The sequence below is a fragment of the Semicossyphus pulcher genome, unplaced genomic scaffold, assembly GCF_022749685.1.
Source record: "Semicossyphus pulcher isolate SPU_LCO1_2020_fin unplaced genomic scaffold, fSemPul1.0.p SCAF_13, whole genome shotgun sequence".
Lineage (NCBI taxonomy): Eukaryota > Metazoa > Chordata > Actinopteri > Labriformes > Labridae > Semicossyphus > Semicossyphus pulcher.
This window is the reverse complement of record NW_027211637.1, coordinates 22616203-22638717: the sequence shown is the minus strand read 5'-3', so window position 1 is coordinate 22638717 and position 22515 is coordinate 22616203. Positions and strand designations below refer to the sequence as shown.

The 22515-nt window shown below is 44.0% G+C and overlaps 1 protein-coding gene across 2 annotated transcripts; it reads right to left on the bottom strand.

Annotated features, from left to right (window-relative positions):
* Positions 1–12204: 12204 nt before the first annotated feature.
* On the bottom strand, positions 12205–21296 carry slc6a1a (solute carrier family 6 member 1a). Of its 2 annotated transcripts, none has more exons than XM_069659354.1 (15): positions 21017–21296; positions 19615–19998; positions 19241–19372; positions 18969–19069; positions 18728–18837; positions 18427–18559; positions 17652–17786; positions 17449–17552; positions 16667–16791; positions 16407–16519; positions 15668–15799; positions 15335–15437; positions 14928–15028; positions 14597–14764; positions 12205–14502 (listed from the first exon to the last, which is right to left on the bottom strand). In XM_069659354.1, the coding sequence occupies exons 2-15, from the start codon at positions 19844–19846 to the stop codon at positions 14038–14040; spliced, it is 2154 nt and encodes a 717-aa protein (XP_069515455.1). In that variant the 5' UTR covers positions 19847–19998; positions 21017–21296; the 3' UTR covers positions 12205–14037. The 2 variants fall into 2 exon arrangements, with proteins under 2 accessions (XP_069515455.1, XP_069515456.1); XM_069659355.1 differs by lacking the exon at positions 21017–21296 and adding an exon at positions 20297–20372.
* Between the last annotated feature and the right edge of the window lie 1219 nt (positions 21297–22515).

Below are 22515 nucleotides of genomic sequence, written 5' to 3'. Positions count from 1 at the left end.
TAATGGCTCATTATATAGCTGTAGGAACTGTTCTGCTTTCTTTTGTCCCAGTGTCCCTGTCCTTACTTTTTCCGCACATGCAGTTATTTTGAGGTTCTTGTGATTCACACATTTTATTTTTCCAGTGTTAAAAAAAAAAAAGAAGCCTGTTGACGCTGTAGTCTAGGACAAGAGGCTGACGTCAACCTCCAAAACACTACAGCTGAAGCCTCTTTGGACTCAGTCGGCCGTAGAGGTTGTTGTTGTGGTTGTTTTGGTATCTTGGTAACAAAAGTCTGGATAATTGCTCCTGGAAAAATCCATCACTCTTGAGCTTTGAAAAGGGTCGAATGAGATTCAGACCAAAAGCAGTGACCTAGAAAGCCTTTAGCCTCCACATTATTGCGTTAAAATGGAACAAGGATAATACTGTGTAATTGATCATTCTTGTGAAACCAGGTGTTAGTGAGATCAGAGATCAGCTGTAACCTTTTTTCCAACCAGCAGATGGCGATGTTAACCCACTTTACAGGCAACCCCAAATTCTCTCAATCCCTGGAGATCAAACAAAGACACGACCGTCACCATTCTGGGAAGATTGATATGGATGCAGCTTTTCCTTAATGTGCCTGTTAGTAATGTGAAAATGTACTTTATATGTTAAACTAGTCTATAGGGATCATGACAATGCTTTTATGCTGAGGGCAGGATGGAGAATAGATCTAACCCAACACGGCTCCAGATCCCAGACTCGAGCTGTAAGGGATCTGAATTTCATTGTAGGGAATGTATGTATTGGAAACATTGTGTTGGATTAGCATATCTATAGTTAATTTAAAGCTATATGTAGAAATCCTTGAAAGCTGAATAGAAATGGAAATGAGTATACCTCCACTTCAGTTTGGCTAATTTGAATTTACTGGGCACAATTCATAACGCGAGTTTTTTTCCCCTTCTTTTTGGTCGTTGTTGCGCTCACCCCTCGGGCTCAAATCTGCTCAGAAAGCCCCTCCAACAGACCACTGCCTCCACGAGATTAGACCCAGCCTTTCACCAACCACAATGCCCCTGCTTCTGCTGCACCATGCCTTCCAAGGAAGCATGCTCTTGTGGGATTATGGAGAGAAGATCCACATTTCCCTGCTTGGGCAACAAAAAAATAAAACCAATCGCAGAACCGCACGCAGACCCACACACGCACGCACTCGGATATCATGAAACTAGTGTCTAAATCAAGATGACACATCAGGGTCATGCCAAATTCGGCTTGGCCCTTACAATGTGTGAAGGCCACAAGGAGCATGACATCTGCGGCTGCGACAGAGGACGGGTCTCGCAGCCGCTGCCTCCTGTTATTGCTGTAACAGGATGGACTCTGCTGCCTTCAGACACGGTCAAGACACATATGTTGAACGCAGTCGTGTCCGTTTTGAATCTCTTGGTTGCGTTAAAGGAATGAACCAATGAAAAAGGTTCAACACAGTGGACTTGTTATGGAGTTTGAATTAATCCAATTGGATAACTTCATGATTTTACTACACACTCATTTAGAGAAGGGGCCCTTGCAGTGACACACGTTGGCTCACATTTTGCCTACATGTTAGCCTTTACAAATGGCGCATAGAGATCTTCATCTTTCGTTTGCATAATTCCAAATTTGTTGTGCCTGAGTAGAATGCAAGGCTGCACCCCTATCTACAGCATCCCAGAGTGCACAACGTCTGGGGAATTTGCATGATTGCCTGTAGATTATTTCAACATTATCTATCCCCCCCCCCTTCCTCTTCTTCTTCTTTCTGTGGCTCTCTGCTGTGAGGATGCACACACATCCTTGGGCAAAAGAATCTAAAATAGATCATACAAGCAACTGGAGTAGATGCACAGGCACAGGAAGCAGCTCACGGGCAGACTTGAGTCATGCTGGCAAGATCATGCACCCTGAGCTGACAGCCCAACACACCCGATTACCAAGCACGTCATTTCTAAAATGCAGCCGCAGCCGCAGCCACACTATAGGTCGCAAACAAGGGGGGGAATCTCGAGATCAAGCGCTGATTTACCCGTTAATGACTCTTGAGCCTGGTATGGATCGAGTTCAGGATTGTGTGTACTTTAAGACTGACCTGATGAGCATCTCCGGCTCCGGCGGTTGCGGCTCATTCATTCTGTCATGTGGACTGCTGGCAATGGCATAACCTTTGTGGAGGGAAGGGAAGACAACACGGTCACTCTGGATAACAGTCTTGCAATGAACAGAAACAGACCCTGTCAGGCCATCTCAACGTCAGTTTTTAGCTGCACACAACCACCAACACACTCTACCAATCGCTCCTCGCCTTTCCCTCACTTCCTCCTTCCTTCCATCAGTTAAGACAGCGCCTTCTTGAAGTGGCCCTCATGTGTGGCGTCACTGTTGCACTGATTTGGCAGGATCCTGTTTATACATTTCTCCTTTGCGTCCCCCTTTATGTCGCAGACTTTCTCAGCTCCATCTTTGACCTGTTTAGTTGGATTTGGCCCTCCGTACCGCCGTATGGTGCTTGACACAGCCAGTGATTTCCTCCTGATACAGTTGGCTTGAACTCCATAGATTTATATATTATGGATTGATTTGTAAATGATTGATTTCAAAGGCCATCTGCTGCACAACACCATGACGGTGCTGCCGTCTTGTTGCTCCTTCAACATAATGCATTGCTTCCCATTAGGACGTAGAAATGACGGGCTAATACTTCCTGTCAGCTTTAGAGCACATTTTTCCTACAAGATCAAGACCCCGGGTAATTATCCAAATGTCTTCTCTTTACAACAGAAGGAAAAGTGTATTGAGACAGCGGGTTTAAGCATCAAGCAGCCGATAAATGTTCTAACCATCACTAAAGGGCATTCTCATGTCTCATTATGAGGCTTGTTAGGGCCTACATTACAGCTGCTTGACTGAGCAGCCTTAATAAGGAAAATGACCCAACACCAATATGAGCAGCTATGTTTCTCCTCTCACATCCGTCTACTACGCTCTTCCATGGCCCTATCTCTTTCCTGTCTGTGCCCGCCCCCCCTCCCTTTGCCACAGTGCCCCCCACCCCCACCCTCCCAAACCCCCACCACCACCATCACCACCACCACCACTCCCCCCCGTGTGTTTGGCAGTCACACAGTCGGCCATGTGTGTGCTGAAGACGTTACATAATGCCCTCCTTTCACTGCACTCCAGATCAAAGAGAACAATCCAGCACAGAAAAAATGCTCCTTGCTGATTTTTTTTCTTCTCTTCCACCATCACATTGTTTTATCAGACCTCGGTACCCGCAGACTGTACAGTGTGACTGCGTTATTATCTGCTTCAGTATGCCTCTTCATGTTGAAAATCACACAGAGCAAAATGGAAATGATCAGAGGTTCAAAGAAAGAAAGCCATCGAGGTTAGAGCAGAGAGACGGTGTTTCAAAGATGCTTAAAGATCTTAAACCCACCTGTTTGATGTGCTCACACGTTACATTAACTTTAACCAAGTCAGAGAGAAAACCAAGAAGCAGGGATTGATTTTTATAGAAGAGAGTGGAGTCACCTCATGCAAAGGCTGCAAAAATATTGCATTCATTGTGGCTTTTAATCCACGTGGGCCCGCCTCATTTAAATGAGCAAAAACATCCTTAAAAAAACTGATGCAATTATGATGAAATCATTATTGTGGAAGCGTTTCCGCTCAGCATCTTGCAAAAATTCATGTGTGTGTGTGTGAACAAGCGGAGTGACTGTCACTGTCATAAATATTTCACTACACAAAAGCCTTGACACAATTTAATTTATAGAGAACAAGAAAAAAAACAACCCTCTCGATATCAAGTGGAAGAAAACGGTGACACAGAGACAGAGAGGGAGCAAAAGAGCATCAAACGCTGTCAGAGAGGCCGGGCCTGTCCGCAGCCTTGTGAGGATTGAAATAATGAGTGTGTGCTGGGGGAACATTTACCTCCAATGCCGAATGTAGGCGGCACATTTTTTGGACCAAGGGGCACAAATGACAAAATAGAGAAGAGAAAGAATGTGAGCCTTTAGTGTGAAAGAATCCTCTGACGTAGGGGAAAACTGTGGTCCAGGGATGTGACATTACTCAGTCAGTTATATTAGTTGTATGTACAGCTTGCATCATTGTGTCTGACTGTCTATGTATCCCCACAGTGAACCTCAGCTGAGTATTTGATTCCCTCCACAGAGCTGGGATCAGCAGCAGTCCTTATCTCTGTAAACCCCCCCCCAGTGATGAAGAGTGGTTCAGCGGTCTGAGGGAGCGGAGCGGCGGGGTTATCTCTGGCCGTCAGCCCTGGGGGGAATATGCAGGTGAGCCAGGAATAAAAGCATCTTTAGGGCACACACACGCTTGCAGTAGTGCATAGCAGCCTGCGAGCCAAGCGGCTGCAGCATCAAACGAATCGTGGGGGAATGGGAGAGGGCAAGGCTTCAGAGTGGGTTTGGCGCTCAAACTGTTATCACACCTGACAGTGTCTGGTTTGGGATCCAGTGGTGCACGCGGCATACGTAAGCGGCTGGTCATCTGTAAGGCAGAGTGATAGGGTGTGACGTGTCACACGCCACATTAGGCCCTGCAAGCGGATGTGTTTGACAGACCGCAGGAACTTCACTCCAGCACACAGCGCTGCGCCTCCGCTCACATTATCAGACCTTGATGGATCCAAGTTCACATCATGGGTGTTATTTATAGAGTATGAAGTTTACTTTCATCTTTGATTTAGTCAGAATTTAAAGGAGCATGTTAAAAGATACAATTAAAAGAGGGCTAATTGATCAAATTTGATTTGATTAACATATGACATACTGAAGAAGATGTGATGAGGATTTGTCAGGATTTTAGAAACAATAGTAGAGATACAACTTCCTTTCTTTTCCATCTTCATCCTTAGTTCCATCGTTAACACCGACATAAGGTGTGTGTGCAGTAAATGATGAACACTAACTAAGTGAACAGAAATGCTTTAGAAACACAACCATACAAACTGACATTGTGACTCACACTTTGAATTTAAAGGTACATGTCCGTCCTTAAACTGGTGTGGGAATCTGGGATGTGTAGTCCTATCCAAATATCACAAGACAAATAATAAGTGGGACAAAGTTGGGAGATTTCCCAGCACCCACTGACTCGAACCGGTGCTTTGACGGAGAATCCGACTTCACAGAGAGGAAGCCTGGAGCACACTGTGTAACTAAAGCTTTAAATAAGGTGCAGAGTTCATGCAAAGATGAGTTTTTAATGTGACGTGTTTGTTTAACAGCATCAACTGGCTGAAGTAGATGCATGAAGCTGTCGCCAAAGAGTCTGGACTGAAGTGCAGGTCATCACCCTTGAGTTAAAGGTGGCAGGTATCCTGAGCACCTGTGATTTACTCAGGTACCGTCTGAGTAAATTAGCTTTCTTTGCTTTCTTCTTGAGATGAACAACTGTTAATTCATCATAATACCATCATTTACAACAAACAACAGCATTATTTACATGGATTTTGAATTTCCGATACATATGAGGCAGGTGTTACAAGTGTTTCCCTGAATAAGGGATTCTGTAGAAAGTTTAATCTGCACATATTAATATGAAATATCAGAAGCAGTCTTTGAAAGTCCCCCGTTTTCAAATGCCACCATATGTCTCGTGTGCTGCTGAATAAGTTTGTCCTGTTGTTCATGTGTGCTGCTGAAGTCACGACAATGATTGCGCCCTGTTTGCGTCACTGTTTGTCTCCATCTTGACCTCATTGACCCCTGCTGCTTCTCTCGGGCCGTGTAGCGCGCAGACTCGTCTCGGGGCGTCTTACCTGTCACTGTTGAACTCAGGGGAGGGAGGGAGCCGAGCGGAGGTGCCTGGGGAGGAGAGAGGACAGACTGGGCAGGCTGCCGTGGCCCCTGCCTGGTCCGGCTCACTCATCAGTGAGCACAGTTCCCAAACCTCTGTGACAGATCAGAATAGAAAGCATGCAGCACATCATAGCTATGATTCACCGCAGTCCCAAGTCCAAGCGCGCCCTGAAGGCCTTCAGACCTCTTAATCATCGTGTGTGTCTGCATGTGTGTGTGTTGGTTAGGGAAGCGAGCGAGACAGATAGAGAATGAATGAGCTTGTTTGCATACGACAGTGCTTCCATAAAAGTTTTCCGTGTGTTTTCCATGTGTCAGAAAGAGTAAACAGCATCATAACAGACCTCAAAATGTTTCCCAGAGCAGAGCACTGTACGTGCCTCGTGTGCTAGTCTCAGTCTTTGGCTTCTATTTAAACAGAGGCTCTTTATGCATTGGGGCCAGCTAAAATATTCTTTATTTTGCACAGTCATTATGTGCAGTCAAGGGCATAACTACATGAGTGAAAATGTCATGCAACAGTGGGGATAATGCATTTAAAGCACGTGTAGAGGTCACTTGGTCACATTTGCATATAACCATGAGCCAAAAAACATAAATCAACATTTTGTTTGCACGCGCAAAAACAGTGAATCTCCCCTTAAATATATACAAAGCATTTCTGTGTCACAATAATACAACCCATTATTAAGAGTTTATTTTGATTAACACAACTCACCTTTATTGAGCACCTTTTATACAAACATGCAGCCGAAAGTGCGTCACATCGGAACAAAACGATGGACAATGAGAACAAAAAAACTGACAAGATCAGATATAAATTTGCAACATCAGTAAAACGATAAAACATCCAAAATCAATACATAAAAATCAGTAAAAAGTTACACAATATAATCACCAGGGATAAGGCTATTGGACATACAATGATAAATACTTGGACTAAAAGACATCACTCCAAATTAATGACATAAAATCTGACAATCGTTGTGGGTCATGAACTTCAGCCACCTGCTGTGCACCTTCCACCTCTCTTTCATTTCCCCGCTGTAATAAACGGAGGAGATTCCGCCCGCATCCTGAGGACTGAAGTGTTAAGTGTGTGCTGGCGTAATCTGACACAACTTATTTAGCATGAGGGTCTTTACTAAAGCTGCGCCTGGAGCGGCTGCCTGCACACGTCTTTACACTTAACTTGAGTATTTGTATATACAGCAAATCCATGCTCACACAAACACAAGCGTGCATTACATGTGCATGCATCAATTTATGCAAATGAAGCATGCTACGTGCCTGCACAAATACACTTCATTTGCACGTACTGTACGTGCACGCAGGTGCTTACAGGTGCGGCAGTGTAAGTCGGTGTGTTCCAGGAGATTAGCTGCAGAGGAATGAAATTGAAGTGGAGTATGTTTCTCATGTTGTCATGTCTGTGTACAACTGAGCAACAAATAACTGTATCTGATGTCGGCAGAGTTTTTCATTTGTCAGCTATTATCAAAGTCCCACCGCCTAAAGAGGCCCAGGGTACAGCACAGGGCCTGAAACCCTTTGGGCAGGAAATCCAGGAGGAAGCCATTAGAGGAGCTTCACTGGAGAGCTAGCCCTTCCTCCCACTAGCTTCACATCGGGCCACAAGATCATCCAGAGCGCCCACTGTGCGTGACATCCAGGCAGGGTAACATGTCTTGCTCACCATGTGGAATTTCTCCCCTTTGCTCACGTTCGGCATTAGCTATTCAGCCCTGTATATTAGACAGCTCTGAAAACTGTCATTTACTATCAGAATACACGGCTCAGATATTCTTCTTCTTTTTTTAATTAAACACACCCCAATGTGTGCGCACATTCTCCATCTCAGCTGAAATGTATAGTATGTAGTAGGAAAATACTGCTGTAGCTTTTCTAGATATCTTCTGCTCCCTGATTCCTCTCTCAGCGTTTCACTTCGCCTGTTCCTCGGCCTGATTTGCATTCAGTGTTTGACCCAGGCGGTAATCTACAATGACTCCCCCATAAGCCTCTGGCACATTGGGGAGATGTTATAAGCTGTGACAAAAGACAAGAAGCGCCACAGCAAACTGAAAGTAGCAGGGGAAAGTCTCTGATTAGCTGAAATATTCCTCTTTATTGGGACTTTTAAAAATTCGCTCTCACTTACAGAGATTCGGCTGCTTTTATGAAATATTTCGGTTTTTGTATTATGCAGGCCCACTATGTAGCACTATGTAAAGAAGAGAAATTCAAACAGTTAAATATTAGACAGCGGATGAGGCAGACAGGCACAGGTTTGCGCATGTGATATTGTAGAGAGGCGAGATGGGGGCAGGGCAATGTAATGTAAATTGAAGCCCTTTTTGAAGGGTCTGTATAATTTCCACAAGAGGGGGGATTTGTTAATTCAAACCCAGAGATATTCCAACAGCGTGAGATAAGCCCTTATTATTTGTGACAAGGTAACCTCTTTGGCATCGGCCCTCTGAATCTAATATTTGCATCCGTACAGAAGTCGTATGCTCCGCTTGCCTCCGAGCTCCTCCGCCTGAAATAACCACGATATTTGCTGTGTCACGGGAAGCACAGTATCAAACGGCAAAAATCATTGGGAGCCCACATTATCACATGTCCCAGAGTGCACCCGTTAACCTTACAGCTCACCAAGCTGCGCGGCGCACATGCAAGCAGCAGTGCAGTGTGTGTGCATGGGCCAAAAGACACTTTGGGTCCCTTAAAAAAATCGGTAAACAAGTTCATTTCAGCAAGGTTCACATCCAGCCTGGAAATGGAGCCCAATTAGCATATATGCAGAGAGAGCTTTGCATGCTTGACATCCTCTCAGCCCCTCTGCTGGAAATAGCCATGCACACAACATCCTCTGATTACATTGATATGTAGATTCATGCATCTGCAAAGATTAGTTATTCATTAATGTATTTGCTTTGAATCCTCGTGTGAGCGTACCTCAGACAGCAGTCTGGGGCGAATAAAATGCATCAGAGGAAAAATGTCACAAAAGATCACACAAAATCCACATCAAAATACGCAGGTTCGCTGACCCACGACAACATAGACCCAGTAGGGCGTTCCGATTAAGAAAATCCTTTGGCAGTGGGGTTAAAAACAGAGAGAGTCTAAACATCATTATCAGCCTTTTCATCTTCACAGCAGAATTAGCTTTTCTTGCTCTAAGTGGGCTGTGAGGATTAATCATTGCAGCCTGTGTGAGTTTATAAGCTGTAGCGTTCTGTCATCCTTTCATAAAAGCATCATGGATCACCAGTTTGCTTCTTCAGTGTCCTCTCTTGCGGCCACACTGCGAGCACTTTTTAACTTTAAAAATAGGCTCGCGACAGAGAGTGCCAAGAAATGCTAAACACCAAACACTGTCCCCCTGCTCAGATCTGGTCACAAAATGGAGCTGATAAGCCCAGAGACTCTGCATGAAAAAGTAGCGCCACATTAATTAATGCTATCTATATCAATTAATGTGTACAGCGCTGATATAAACACACAGCTGATGTACATGGTCAGGTTTATTTATAAACCCCTTCATCACTGTAACAGAGACAATGGGTTTAATATTATCGACATAATGAGACAGGAGAAGAAAAAGACACTCCCACACTTTGAGAGGTGTTTCCTCTATTGACTCATTACTGCAAAAACTGACTGATGAATCTCACCAAATTAAAACAGAATTATCCCAAGCAGTTAGACTGGCTAAGTAAAGACCCAAGCTGTTCGGACCTTAGATCCAACTTGGCTAACGCCACTGCTGTTAGGAAGGTCGTGACCTGTCTTAGTCAGTGAGGCTAAAGGTGCAGCTCTGGGAAAAACACAACAGGACAAACCAAATAATTGACAGGTGAGGTGTGTCCAAATTAGATTAGATAAGATAAGATTCAACTTTATAGTCATTGCACAAGCACAAGTACTTAAAGATGTAATCTCAAAGTTCTCAGTTTCGTTCTCTCTAGCGGCACCTTATGGCGATAAAAGGCACTTGTGGGCGCATACCTCCCACATAGCCAGATGTCAACAGTTGGCTCCCTTTGTTACGGTTGTAACTCTTGATTTTCCTCGCTGACGGTCGCTTTCCTTTTCAGACTGTTTGCCTTCATCTGAGCGTCCAATTTGTTTCTTTTTCTTTGGATTTTCACTTATTGTTGAAGTTGTATCTGTAGTCATCGATCTTTTCTTTGTTAGTTCAGCCATAGCAGATTACCGTTTCCTCGCAGTGCTTACAGACACCGAAAGTGCAGCTGCTTAGCTCCGCCTACCCTCTCTGGCAGACCAACCACTGCTGGCTGATGGAAAATGCGTCACTAACTGGGCACGGCTTGTGAGTTTTTTTCCACGAATGTCGCCACAGAAAGCCAGTCTGTAATACTGCAAATGCAAAGGCTTTCATCAGTGGGCCATAGGCTCAATCACCATTGCGTTACCTCATTCGGCGATAGATAGTGACTTAACAGACATTTATTTACATGAAAATCTTCAAGACTATAACTTTAACAACAAAATGAAAATAAGCTTAGCATCTAACCAGAAGTGCAAACACAGCTTAAAGGTGCTGAGTAATGTGCAAAGCATATTCGGCCCATGCTAGAAAAATGAATAATTGACCTGCTGGCTGTGGCCCACTAGATGTTGGGCTACATGGTCCCAGATTTTTAATAGGCTATTGTAACGCAGGCTCAGCGGTACCTTCCGTCTTCACCCCCCTCCCGCCCCTTAAAGTGAATCCATCCATGTGAAAAATTTGACTCAAACTGAATGAAATAACACATGAAACAGATAGCACAGGACAGAAAAAGCAAGAAGAAGGAGCCAAAAAGGTCAAGGAAAAAAAGAAAATTGCACCCCAACGAAGATTGCCATGCCCTAATTTTGCTCGGAGTCCAACCCCGAGGTGGCCATCGATTCCTGCCATGACGGCTGTTGAAATTTGTGACTCAAGCACCATTTTCTATGGCAAAACCCAACATTTCACTATGATAAAATAGCTGGTATTCCCTATCAGATCACTCAGCCAATGGCTTTCAAATCCAGCTGTGATGTCAGCAAGTATTGTTCAAAGAGGGGGAAAAAAAGATGTTAAGAAATAGGTCAAATATTTCTATAACCGTCTCCAGTAGACAAAAGGAAAGCACATATTTAGCATCCTCCTAAAGCCCAGAAAGACGCGTGTTTTTAAGTGAAAGTATAATGAAAAACATTTTAGCAAGTTTTATCCATCAATCCTGAAGCTGCTGAAAACTGCCGGCCCTAACCTCAGACTAATTGTCTTCTGCTGGATTGCTCCCAACTAATCAAGAGCTTCCCTCTGCTGTCCTCCCCTGCACGAAATCATGATCTATGGCTCTGGTGGACGTAAGACATCAGTTTGGCTTGTCTCGGCGGTGACTGGTTTTCATAGGTAATGATGCTAAATTACACAACTGGGAATAAAGGAGGCTAGTAAGTCATCCATCAGGGGCTAGTTTATATGAGCTGCCATGAGGGGCATTATTCAAACCCCAGTCCACTCAGACACAGCACTCTGTCCCCAACCTCCCTCTCCCACACACACACACACAGTTTGCCACAAGCTACTAGAGGGGACATCTCATTCTTTTTTTCCACGGCGAGTCATTGTGGTGGTGTCAGCTGGTGCCGTCTCCTTTATCACACTGGAAGCTAATGGAAGCAGCGACTGCAGGAGGTGGGGGGAGAAGACGCACACACACATAGATACACACAGAGCCATAAGAGGTTGGGGAGATGGGGCGGGTGGGCTCGCCAGGCCCCGGGGCCAGAGCTGTTCTGTGGTGATGTTTTTCTTGCCGAGGAGGCCTCTCTCTATCAGCTTGTGTTTCTGACACTCAATAAACCTCAAGGAAGAGCCGCAGACGCTTCCCTCTCGTTCTCTTTTGATGTTTCTTTCTTACAGTAATGTTTACTCCTTTTTTTCCCTCCCTTACCCCCATGGGAGAGCTAAGCTGGATGTCGTCCTCACCCAAAACTACCGAAGAGAGGTTTTTGTTTAATTTTTAACACGTCCCACCTGGCCTCATTCTAACACAACAAAAAAATCCAGCTTTGCAGCATTTTTTTTTTTTTTCTCACTTAATCCCTGCGTGTCGCTTTATCGGTCTCGCATTTTTATTTATCTATTGACTGGAAATGCTCCAGACAACATCGGGGTTTATCTACAAGAGAGGGAACAATAGCCAATTACTAGCGGCGGATTCAGCGCGGCGTACATCTTTTCAGAGGGTTGTGGGGCTGACCTAATTTCCTGATAAGAGGGTTTCAACCCAGCACGGGGCTGCTACTTTAAACACACATGCTATAAGGGACATATGCCAGGCATGTATTGTATTTATATTTTCTATAACTCTTTATTTTTTCAGTCTTTTTCTGTTTGTATAACATAACAATCGTGCTTTATCATTTGACACCATTTAGATACATATCATGTTTATATTATGTTTTACATTAGGCAGTGAGACAGTTAAAAATATACAAAACAATATTGTTTTACTAGACATAGTTTCTATTTTTAATATAATCGTCAGTATCTTCATTGTCATCATCATTTCGTATATTTCTGTAAGATATGTGCTTTAGCTTCTGTGATCAAAATATTATTGCAGAAAACAGCAACTCCATTTTTTCAACATTTAGACAATAACTTCCAATGTAATACAGACATTCACAGTTACATGTTTTACACGGTACAGTTTTACAACAAAGTTCCAGAGAAAACTGTGGTAGAGTAACTTTATACAAAATTCACAGGACATGAACTGTAGCCATTTCACATTTTCGCTCAGTTGTTTTGCTTTTCAGAGTAAACATGTTCTGTTCAACCAGATGCCTTTTCACAGTAGCTGCCATAGAAGCAAACTAACATTGTCCTAACACGCCATGGCAAAAGTCTGGGGAAATTAAAGCTTTGTGCTTTTCACTAGTAAAGCAAAGACAACAGAAACAAAAAGAGAAACAGACCACCTGCTTACTGGCCTGCACTTATACATCTACATATGTATTGCTGAATACATATTGATCAAACTATAATTGATCAGTACACATAAAGAAAAGAAAAGACTGTACTTAAACACAGAGTTGGTCCAGGTTTTTGTGCTAGCATACAAAGTTATATTTCCGCCCAGTCGTGTAAACAGACTATGGCTTGGCTGAAATTGGTCGATTGGCTTAAGGCCGTCTCTCTCTTCTTCTTCTTTTTTTTTTATTAGTCAGGAGACATGTCAGAGTTTGTCTCTGATGTTCCTGAGGAAAGCATGCAAAACGTAAACAGGATTGACTGTCAGCATTAAGGGATAGTCGATGTTTGTAAATCACTTCTCTAACCCTGTGCTTTTTCTTTTTCTTCTTTTTTTTTTTTGTCGTACTTCTTTAGTACCCTGTGCTTTTGCCAACCGAACACTAAAATGGCATAGTTTTTGCTTTTGTCTGCCTATTGATTTTGGTCCTCCATCACAACACATATAGTATAAAACATCCTAAAAATAACTCTAAAAATGTCTCGATCACATACAAGTTTTTCCCTTTTTTTTTACTGAAAAAAAAGGAAGGAAAAAATAACAGTCTCTCTCACACACAAAATCTTTTGCAACAAATACTGGTTTGCTCCAGAGCTCCTAAACATGAACTTCTTATTGGCATTGTGCTTACGTCGAGCTCCCCGGTTCGCCTTGTGGCCTGTAGTTTGACCTCACAGAGTGCAACGTTTGGAAAAGAGACAACTGTGTGAGGTTTAGTAAACATCCACGGTAAAATTGACGCCATCTTTTGCACTCTTCAATGATGTCAATTTTGTTCACTACTTCATCTACTATATTCACACGGTATTTACTTGATTCATGAAGATATTCAACAAATCTCTAATCTATATCTCGATATTTTTTCTTTTCTCACAGTATTACACAGTATGTTTACACTTTTTTTGTTCCGATTTATGGTTGTATTTGTGAACACTAACAGTCTTTGATATTGTTTTCAGAATGCAGACCAACAATAAGACATCATTGGCTTGCTTTTACAAATGCAGAAAAATTAAACATGGTTTGAAAATCGCTTTTTGATCACATATTGCCCCTGGAGGTAGGTGAATCAATTAAAATCTTGGAAGTCCTTTGTAATGTTCTCTTTTGTCTACATGCTCCATGAGGGTTTCTTTGTTGTCTACACGTTGGCCTCGGCATTGGTCAGGTTAGAGGTCGGGCTTGTCGGGTTCGGGGGGTTCACGGGCTCCGTTGGGCTAGCTGGGTTGGGTGGTGGACTGGTCGGGCTAACAGTTGTGGTGGTGGTGGTCGTGGCAGGGGGTATAGCCGGACTGGCTGTGGTAGTGACAGTGGTGGTGATGGTGGTGGTGGGACTAGTCGCCGGGTTCACCGGGCTAGTGGCGGCGGTTGGATTAGCCGGTGCAGGGGGAGCCGGGTTAGCGGGGGTCACGGGGCTGGTGGAGTTTACAGGAGCCGGGTTAGCGGGGCTGGCAGGGTTAGCGGGAGCTGGGTTAGTAGGGCTAGCAGGGTTGGCTGGATTCGCAGGGCTGGACAGGTTAGCGGTGTTGGTTTCCGCCTGCTGCTCGGGTCCATTCTCCTGAGGCCGCCTGACAACTGCAGGAGGCTGGAGCATTATCCGAAGTCGCTGGGAGAGAAACACGACAATCATGGGTTACATAAGAGAGGGGGGGCGTTAGCTTTCAGACGCTAGCAAACCAAGCAGACAGTTTTCTTCTTACCTCTTTGTAGGTGCCCTTGAGTCCCATATACATATAAACCATGTATCCTGGTATGAGAACCATTGAGGACATCGCCATGAGCCAGCCCACTCCCTGACCCCATCCTGGGAACACGTAGTCTCCCATCTTGAGAGGAACCATTTGTATGGCGCTGAACAAGAACACCCCCTGTGGGAGACAAGAGACACTTGATGCATCCTGACACCGCTGACTCCGGGCGGCTCTGTCTGAGCCTGACATGGCTGCAGGCAGGTAATATTGACTTTATTTATTGTCTCATTCCTCATGTCATGACTTTAGATGTACGCTTGTATTAGCGCAGAGTACTCACACCGACGATGAGCGGGGTGAACACGACCCAGCACATCTTCCACCATATACACGGCTTGTAGCCAATCATCTCCTGGATGTTGTCGTAGAACTTGTTCACACCTGCGAGACAAATGAATCCATGATCAAAATATTCATATCCAATTTATTTCAATTTGCTGCCGGTCCGCCACGCATAATGATGAGGACGGCGAGGTGGAACACACGGGTGCTCATGACCTTGAGGCTGAGCAGCGTTTGAAGCTGCGCAGAGGTGTGGCGCTTTCTCACCTGCATATTTACATCGAAAATTCATCTATGTGATATTTTATATATCTTATTCTGTTTAAGTGGAAGAAAAATACACGTTATGAAAGATAATTTGGCTCAGTTTTGCAACATTGGATGAAAGATTGATAGGATACGCACCGTAGCACCAGGATATGGAGATGCACTCGAAGAAGACCAAGAACAGCAGACACATCCCACTGGCTGAGTAATAGTCGAACAGTTTGAACACATAGATTCCACCCTGCATACAGAAAACAGAAATGTGCTATAAAAACACTCATTTTGCAGGTACGTGATAAAATATGCATTTGATTCCGTTAAGAGAACACCTTAAAACTTCTCCTGCCCACTCATAGATGCATGATTTTTTACTTCTAATCTTTTAATTACATCTTCAGCCTCCGTAACTCATTCGATTAATCTCGTGCCTTTAACAGTCTGCGGTTACGTAAGAGAGCTGCCCTGCCGCACCTGTGTGATGTTTGACAGTCCGATCACATAGGACACCAGACAGACAACGGCGATGAAGAGCTCTCGTCTTCCCCTCAGAGCGTGGGGGAACTCATCCACCAGCGCGGTGATGAAGCCTTCGACGGTGCAGAACTGAAGGACAGAATCATAAAAACAGTGCGTTAATAAGCGTGAAAATGCGCCGCTTTCATGTTCTTTGTCGCAAAGAGCATCTGAGGTCTGTGGATATTCTGCAAACTGTTTTCCTCACCAAAGAAGTTTTATCTTAGCGGTCAGGCTAACTGATGATGAGAGATGACATAGAATCGCAGTGTGCATCAAACCATGGGACAAAAACGCTAACGTAATCTTCTGAATGACCAAGCATCCACTTCTTGGAGGTCATTTTGGTAATGACTCTGTTGCGCAAAGGCTCACTTGCTGTGACATCAAAAGCGGGGTTATAATTTATGTCTTTTACTTTGAAGTGCTGTTCGCATACAGCTGCAGTGTGGCCTCGTTCGAACCCGAATATCAAACACGAAAGAAAGAAATCCCGACAGTGAAACCTGTGGGCAACCGGAGGTGAGAAAGTTGCATTAAAAAGACCTGACAGCTGATGTCAGGGCTCAGCTATATCTGTCCACAAGGAGCAAATTGCACGCTTATCATGAAGGGAGCAGGGGCGAGCTGCATGATATGTACTTGCATTTTAAATATTTAGGTCAGCCCATGAGCAGATCATCTCCAAGCCCCTTACCTGGCTGTCTATCCCCAGCATGAGCAGCATGGAGAAGAACAGAATGGCCCAGACAGGAGACACAGGCAACTGGGTTACAGCCTCGGGGTAGGCCAGGAAAGCTAAGCCAGGACCTGCATGGTAAAGAGGAACAATCATAGAAAACACAAATTCACACAGATTTGATGACAAAAAGCCGTGTTTAGCAGTCAGTATCAATGACAGTGCACATTTCTTTCCGTGCACAGACAGAAGAAAGCACACATTCAATCCGTAGTTACCTGAAGCTGCTACGTCGGCGATGTCTTTCTTTGTCACGTGTGACATGAAGCCAACAATAGAGAAGATTACAAAGCCAGCAAACATGCTGGTACAGGAGTTGATGCAGCACACAATGACAGAGTCTCTGGGGAGAGGAAATATAAAATAGGCCTGTTGTCAAACATTTAAGTTCACTCTTTTTCCGTGTGTTCATGCATTAAGCTTCCCTCAAAAGAGTCCACACAGGAGAGGCTGAGACCTCTAAGAGTAGCTGCGAGAAAGCACCACTGCCTTTAATTCCCTTTGATTGTACAGCTGCTCGGCAAAAAACACAAATTTCAGATTTGATTTAAGAGCTTGTTACAGATAATGAAACATCGAATATGTATTTTTCAATAGATAAAGATGTGGGAAGATGGATTCATCTGAAACAAGGGCACAAAATGAAAGCAACTATTTTTATGTAACCGATTGTTTATGTGACCCAGAACCATGGGGCTGCTGGAGAAAACACTCAGGCTTCGCAATCATGATTTTTTTTCCCTCCAGCACGCACACCGACAGAAAGAAACAACCTTCTCCTTTGATTGTTACTGTATTCCTGCCAGCAACTCGCATTAATAAGACCCTTTAAGGGCTCTTACAGAGTATCCTTGAATAAGGTCTTCAATAGGGACATATGCTTCAGTAACAAAGCAGCATTTTAATTACTTCAGCCACTACGATTTGCTCTGATTTATTAAATTCAGCTGAACCTCTGTCTCATAGAGGATCTCTGTTCAGGACTCATCACCGGTCTTACCTGTAAACATTGTTATTGAAAGGGTTATAGCTGCCCAGGGCTATAAGCGACCCCAATCCCAATCCGTAGGAGAAAAAGATCTGCGTGGCTGCATCCAGCCATACCTGACAAAGGAACACAAGCATTTTAGCAGCGTGAGGCCGAGCTGTGCTCACTCAGGCATGCAGCACACAGGTACGAATCACATGATTATATGTTATTACCTCCGATTCTTTGAGTTTTTCAAAGTCAGGGGTGATGTAGAAAAGAATTCCTTCTCTAGCTCCAGGTAGAGTCACCCCACGGATGAAGAGAATGAACAGCATGAAGTAGGGGTATGTAGCCGAGAAGTAGACCACCTATAACATGTGAGACAGTATTTAGGAGGATGACACTGCTGCATCTTCAGTGCATTTATGATGCACACAGAATATTATCAGGACAATTTTTATAGATACACTTTTAGTCTATTCCAGACAAAAGAAAAGGACCAAATATTGTGCACATGTATCACTGCAGCTTCACTTCCAGTGTCTGTGTGCATGTATAACTCGGTGCAAGCATTGTGTGCACAAAGCGTGCAGGGGGTTGGGGGGGGGGGGTATTTTGTGACCAAAACAAATTTTATTTGCCACGGTCACGTGCCGCGTTAGACTTTCGAAATGTGGCACCCCGGGGGAGGGAAGCTGCTCCAAGTCGAGGGAGAGGACAAAACCAGATTGAAGCGTATGGCTGTTTGTTGCTCCTCCTATCATGAATCCACACTCAGTGTAGACTCTGTGTCAGGAGGGTTGGAATTAGAGGAGCCACCAAGAGGCACAGCGGGATTAGTGAACATGAGTGTTTGATGTCTTTTCTCTTATTTTGAAATCAATCTGGACAATGCTGACTGCAATCTGAATGATTGATGAAGCGATATCACGCTGATTAATATTGCATAGCTGTCACGTACAACTGCTTATTGGGAATCGGTGTAGCATAGACACCCAAATCTCTTACCTTCCCTGTCCAGCCAACCCCTTTCCAGATACAGAAGTACACAAGGACCCAGGCGATGGCCAGCGTTATAGCCAGTGGCACTCGAATCTGGCCTGGTTTTTCCAAGCCATCGGTCATTTCATGCATGTTGCGCCTATAAGTCAGAGCGAGCAACAACAAGACTATTATCCACACAGAGAAATAAGCGTGCAGCAGCAGCAGCAGAGGAGGAGGCTGTCTTTTATGTATCTCTGGGATGCATGCAGGATACTTTAAAGCTCTGCTGTTGTGAAAAGCAAAAGAAAAGCAGTCAATATCTTACTCCCAAAACTCGACCACTGCACTGGTGAGATTGGTGGTGTCTGCAATGGAGTGGTTTGTATAACATTTATCTGTGTTCCACGGATTGTTACAAGAGCTCCATGGAAGGTCCTGCAAAACAAAGATTATAGTGATTTCTTTCTTTCCTGACACATTCAGGTATTTTACATGCCCCACAGGTATCCAACCTTGACCCTGTGATGCTGTTTATGAGTCACGTGAGCACACCGGGTGATACTTACAGTGGTGAAGGAGTTGTACAGGTAGTAAATGGCCCAAGAAATGATAACAATGTAGTAAATGTTAAGCCAGAAGGACAGGACAGCAGCTGCAAGGCCCACACCTATCATACAGAAATGAATTAGGCAGCGTGTTATTGGATATGTGGCCTCCATAAATCCTGATTTTATGTCATATTATAACTTTGAAAGCAGCATAAGCTACAACATAAATATTATTAACGACAGGCCCGATATGGAGACACAAATGTCCACAAGTATTAAGAGAGGTATACCTTTAAACATAGGAGCCAGTTTCCACACACCAAGCCCTCCAATTGAGGTGTATTGACCAAGAGAGCACTCCAGTAGAAACAAGGGGACCCCAGCAAATATGAGGGTCAAAAAATATGGAATCAAGAAGGCTCCTGCATGGACAGAAGTAGATTTTGCATTAAAAAAAGGGACTAATTTTATGCTAAAGCTGCACTGACGCACTACTTAAAACACCACAGCACAACATAAATTAATTAGAGTTGCAAATGTAGGTGATATTAATTCTTTTCATGTAATCGACACGGTCAATTAGGCAGGCTCGACTATGTACGTGCACCGTGGAGCTGAATGGGCCGTGCAGTGTGCTTAAATTAGCAGTGAAAATATTGTTTACCTCCTCCGTTTTTTCCACACAGATAGGGAAATCTCCACACGTTTCCCAGTCCAATTGCATAACCCACACACGACAGGAGAAAATCAAATTTCCCTCCCCATGTTTCTCTGTCAGGCAATTCCTTTTTCTGCTTCTCGGGCTTCACGTCCAGTGACTTGGGTTTGTCATTGTTAGTGGCCACCTCGTTCAGTTCTGTGACTTGTCCATCCGTTTTGGTGCCGTTCGTCGCCATGTCTCTGGGTTTGGCAGAGGTCCTGGCAGTCGGACGGGAGGCTTCAGCACCAGTCCACGTAGACAGCAGCTTCGCGGTTTTTAGACCTAACCTTTGGACCAAATGTCTGGAGATGAAGCCTGTGCACACACGGCTCGTCAGTCGCCGTTAACCTGGAATCGTGAATAGAGCATTTGGTCGGTTTTTTTTCAGGAGGCGCTGAAAATGTTGGTTACTTGTGAAGCAAATAAGGACATATTTTGCACAACATTCATTTAGACCTCGACAGACAATATAGAAATATAGATTAAACCCAAACATTGACTGTTTTACTGAAAATATGCATATTTAAGCATCTAATGAACATTTGGCTCCCTGACAAAATTTTCATTCATATCTGACTCAACAAACATCTAAAAACCATCGATGGCAAAGTCATGCTGGACTTGATCCCAGAACTAAAACACATACGACAGATTGCGCGTAAATTAACAGCAGTGAAATCCAAATCAGCACACACGGTAGCCTAAAAAAAAGTCTGCAAAAATATATCCCAAAAAAAAGAAAGGAAAAGGGAATTGATAACACTGACAGCGACGAAAACTTTAAGACAAATTACAGGATCCAAAACATGCACTCAAAGCGCGAGACGCGCCGTAGCAAAAGCAAATAGCCTATGAGAATTAAGCATAATCAAGTCCACCAATTACCACCTGCAGATTCTCCAAACAGTTATCCACGTACAGATTTTCAAGCAGCAGGGATACAGAGAGGTCTCAAACAAACTGGAACACAAAACGCATACTGGAGACAAAGGGATGTCCAATGCGTAAAAGCTTTACGCATCAAGCTGCACAAATAGCCTCCCCATTCTACCCGATTAATTGAGAGCCAAACGCGTTATTAGACGCACCAGAACGCGTCTCCACATTTTGCACCGTCCAATAGACTAGCAAACAGTAATCAATTCTGCATTTAATTGGCTACAGCATGTAGGTGCAGAGCTCATCATGCAGTCATTACATTGACCCCAGCAACATATTGACAGTCTCATTCACAATTTAATCACACTCACAAAGACTACATTTTGGGAGAAAAGGGAATCATGCATTAAGTAGAGGGCTTAAAAGAGGGTTCAAACGCGCACACACGCACAGACAGACGCAGAAATTCAGCAGCCAGTTTACTCACAATGAATGTGGGATCTGTGCCGCCGAGGATACGCTGCCTGCCACAAATCTCGAAGCGAGGTATCCGTAGATTCCTCCTGTGGATGAAGTTGTAAACTCCCAATATTTCTTGGAACATAAATAGATGTTACTTCCATTAAAAGACTTAAAGGGACCATGCAGCGTTACAGAGGATGTCCAAGCGGGAGCTGTCCAGCGGGGAGCAGTGCTGAAGACCAGGAGGAGGAAGAAGAGGAGGAAGAAGAAGAAGAGGAGGAGGAGGAGGAGGCTGAATCAACACGGGCAGCAGCCGCTTCGCCTTGTGCGACTGTCTAACATCAACAACCAGAGACTCAACTCCCATCTACACAGCCTCAATGTCATCTCAAAGTCGCCCCCCCTCCTCCTCATCCTCATCTATAGGCTGCGCTCAAATCGTACTTGCACCGCGTTTTTTTTTTTTAATATTTCAAATTATTTTACGCTTTTCCTATATTTTAATAACCACAAATATTGAGGTATACATTTATTTCCAGTAGATATGAAAGCATTTTTTAATTCACACAAACTGACTGAAAATGGAGACATTTATAGTGATAAAACTGCCCACTTTGGGGGCTTTGTACACTCTTGAAATCGTGTTTTTCTCCACTCAAACACTTTTAAAATTCCACTGTTTAAAATGTAATTGCATCTGCGCTCAGCAACACAAGATGTGACCCCCTCCATCACCCAATCCCCCACCTCCCCTCCCCAAAAAAAGAACACCCCCCTCCTCCCCTCCAGTGATAAAATGTATGGTGCAAAATGGAAACATATGGAGGGTAATATAAGCAGCATTATCAGGTCCACGCGCGTATCTGAGGCCAGTCAGCGGCTGTCTGCAAATCTGGCAAATTGTGATAAAGGGAGCCCGTCAATAAAGGGAGGGAACACTGGCTGCTTGTCTAACTCTGCCTGTAATCGTCCAAAGCCCGACGTCTGCCACAAATGAGGGGATGATATGCGAGGAATAAAGTCGTGGACTAAGCTCATAGTTTATAAAAAAAAATGTTTAAAGATTGGGGGGAGAGAGACAGAAACGCTCGCGAGGTTTGGAAAAGCAGAAGAGTGGATCCAGTCACGGATTTTTACTTCCTTCTTTTTCTCAAGAAACCAGCCGGAAAGTGAGAGACAAAGAGCGAAACATTTCTCCAAGGAGCACTTCGTCAATTTAAAGTTCAAAGGTAAGTGATTCTCCGCCTGTATAAACAGATCCACTTGTTTGATTTTCTTGAATATTGACTCAAGTTTTTCTTCAGTTCGGCTGTTTTGAACTGTGATGTCACGTTCGCTGTCTTTTTTTAAACTTCACTCCAACCGCAGGCTTTGTAGTTTGCCTTCATGCTTTTGTTTTGAAACTCCACGTGTGCCGCCTGCTATCACTTTCCTTCTGATGCCGCTGAGCTGCTCTCACTTGCTGCAGTGTAAACTTGTGTAAACGCTGTGTGCAGTGTGAATGTTCACTATCCCAGGCTGAGA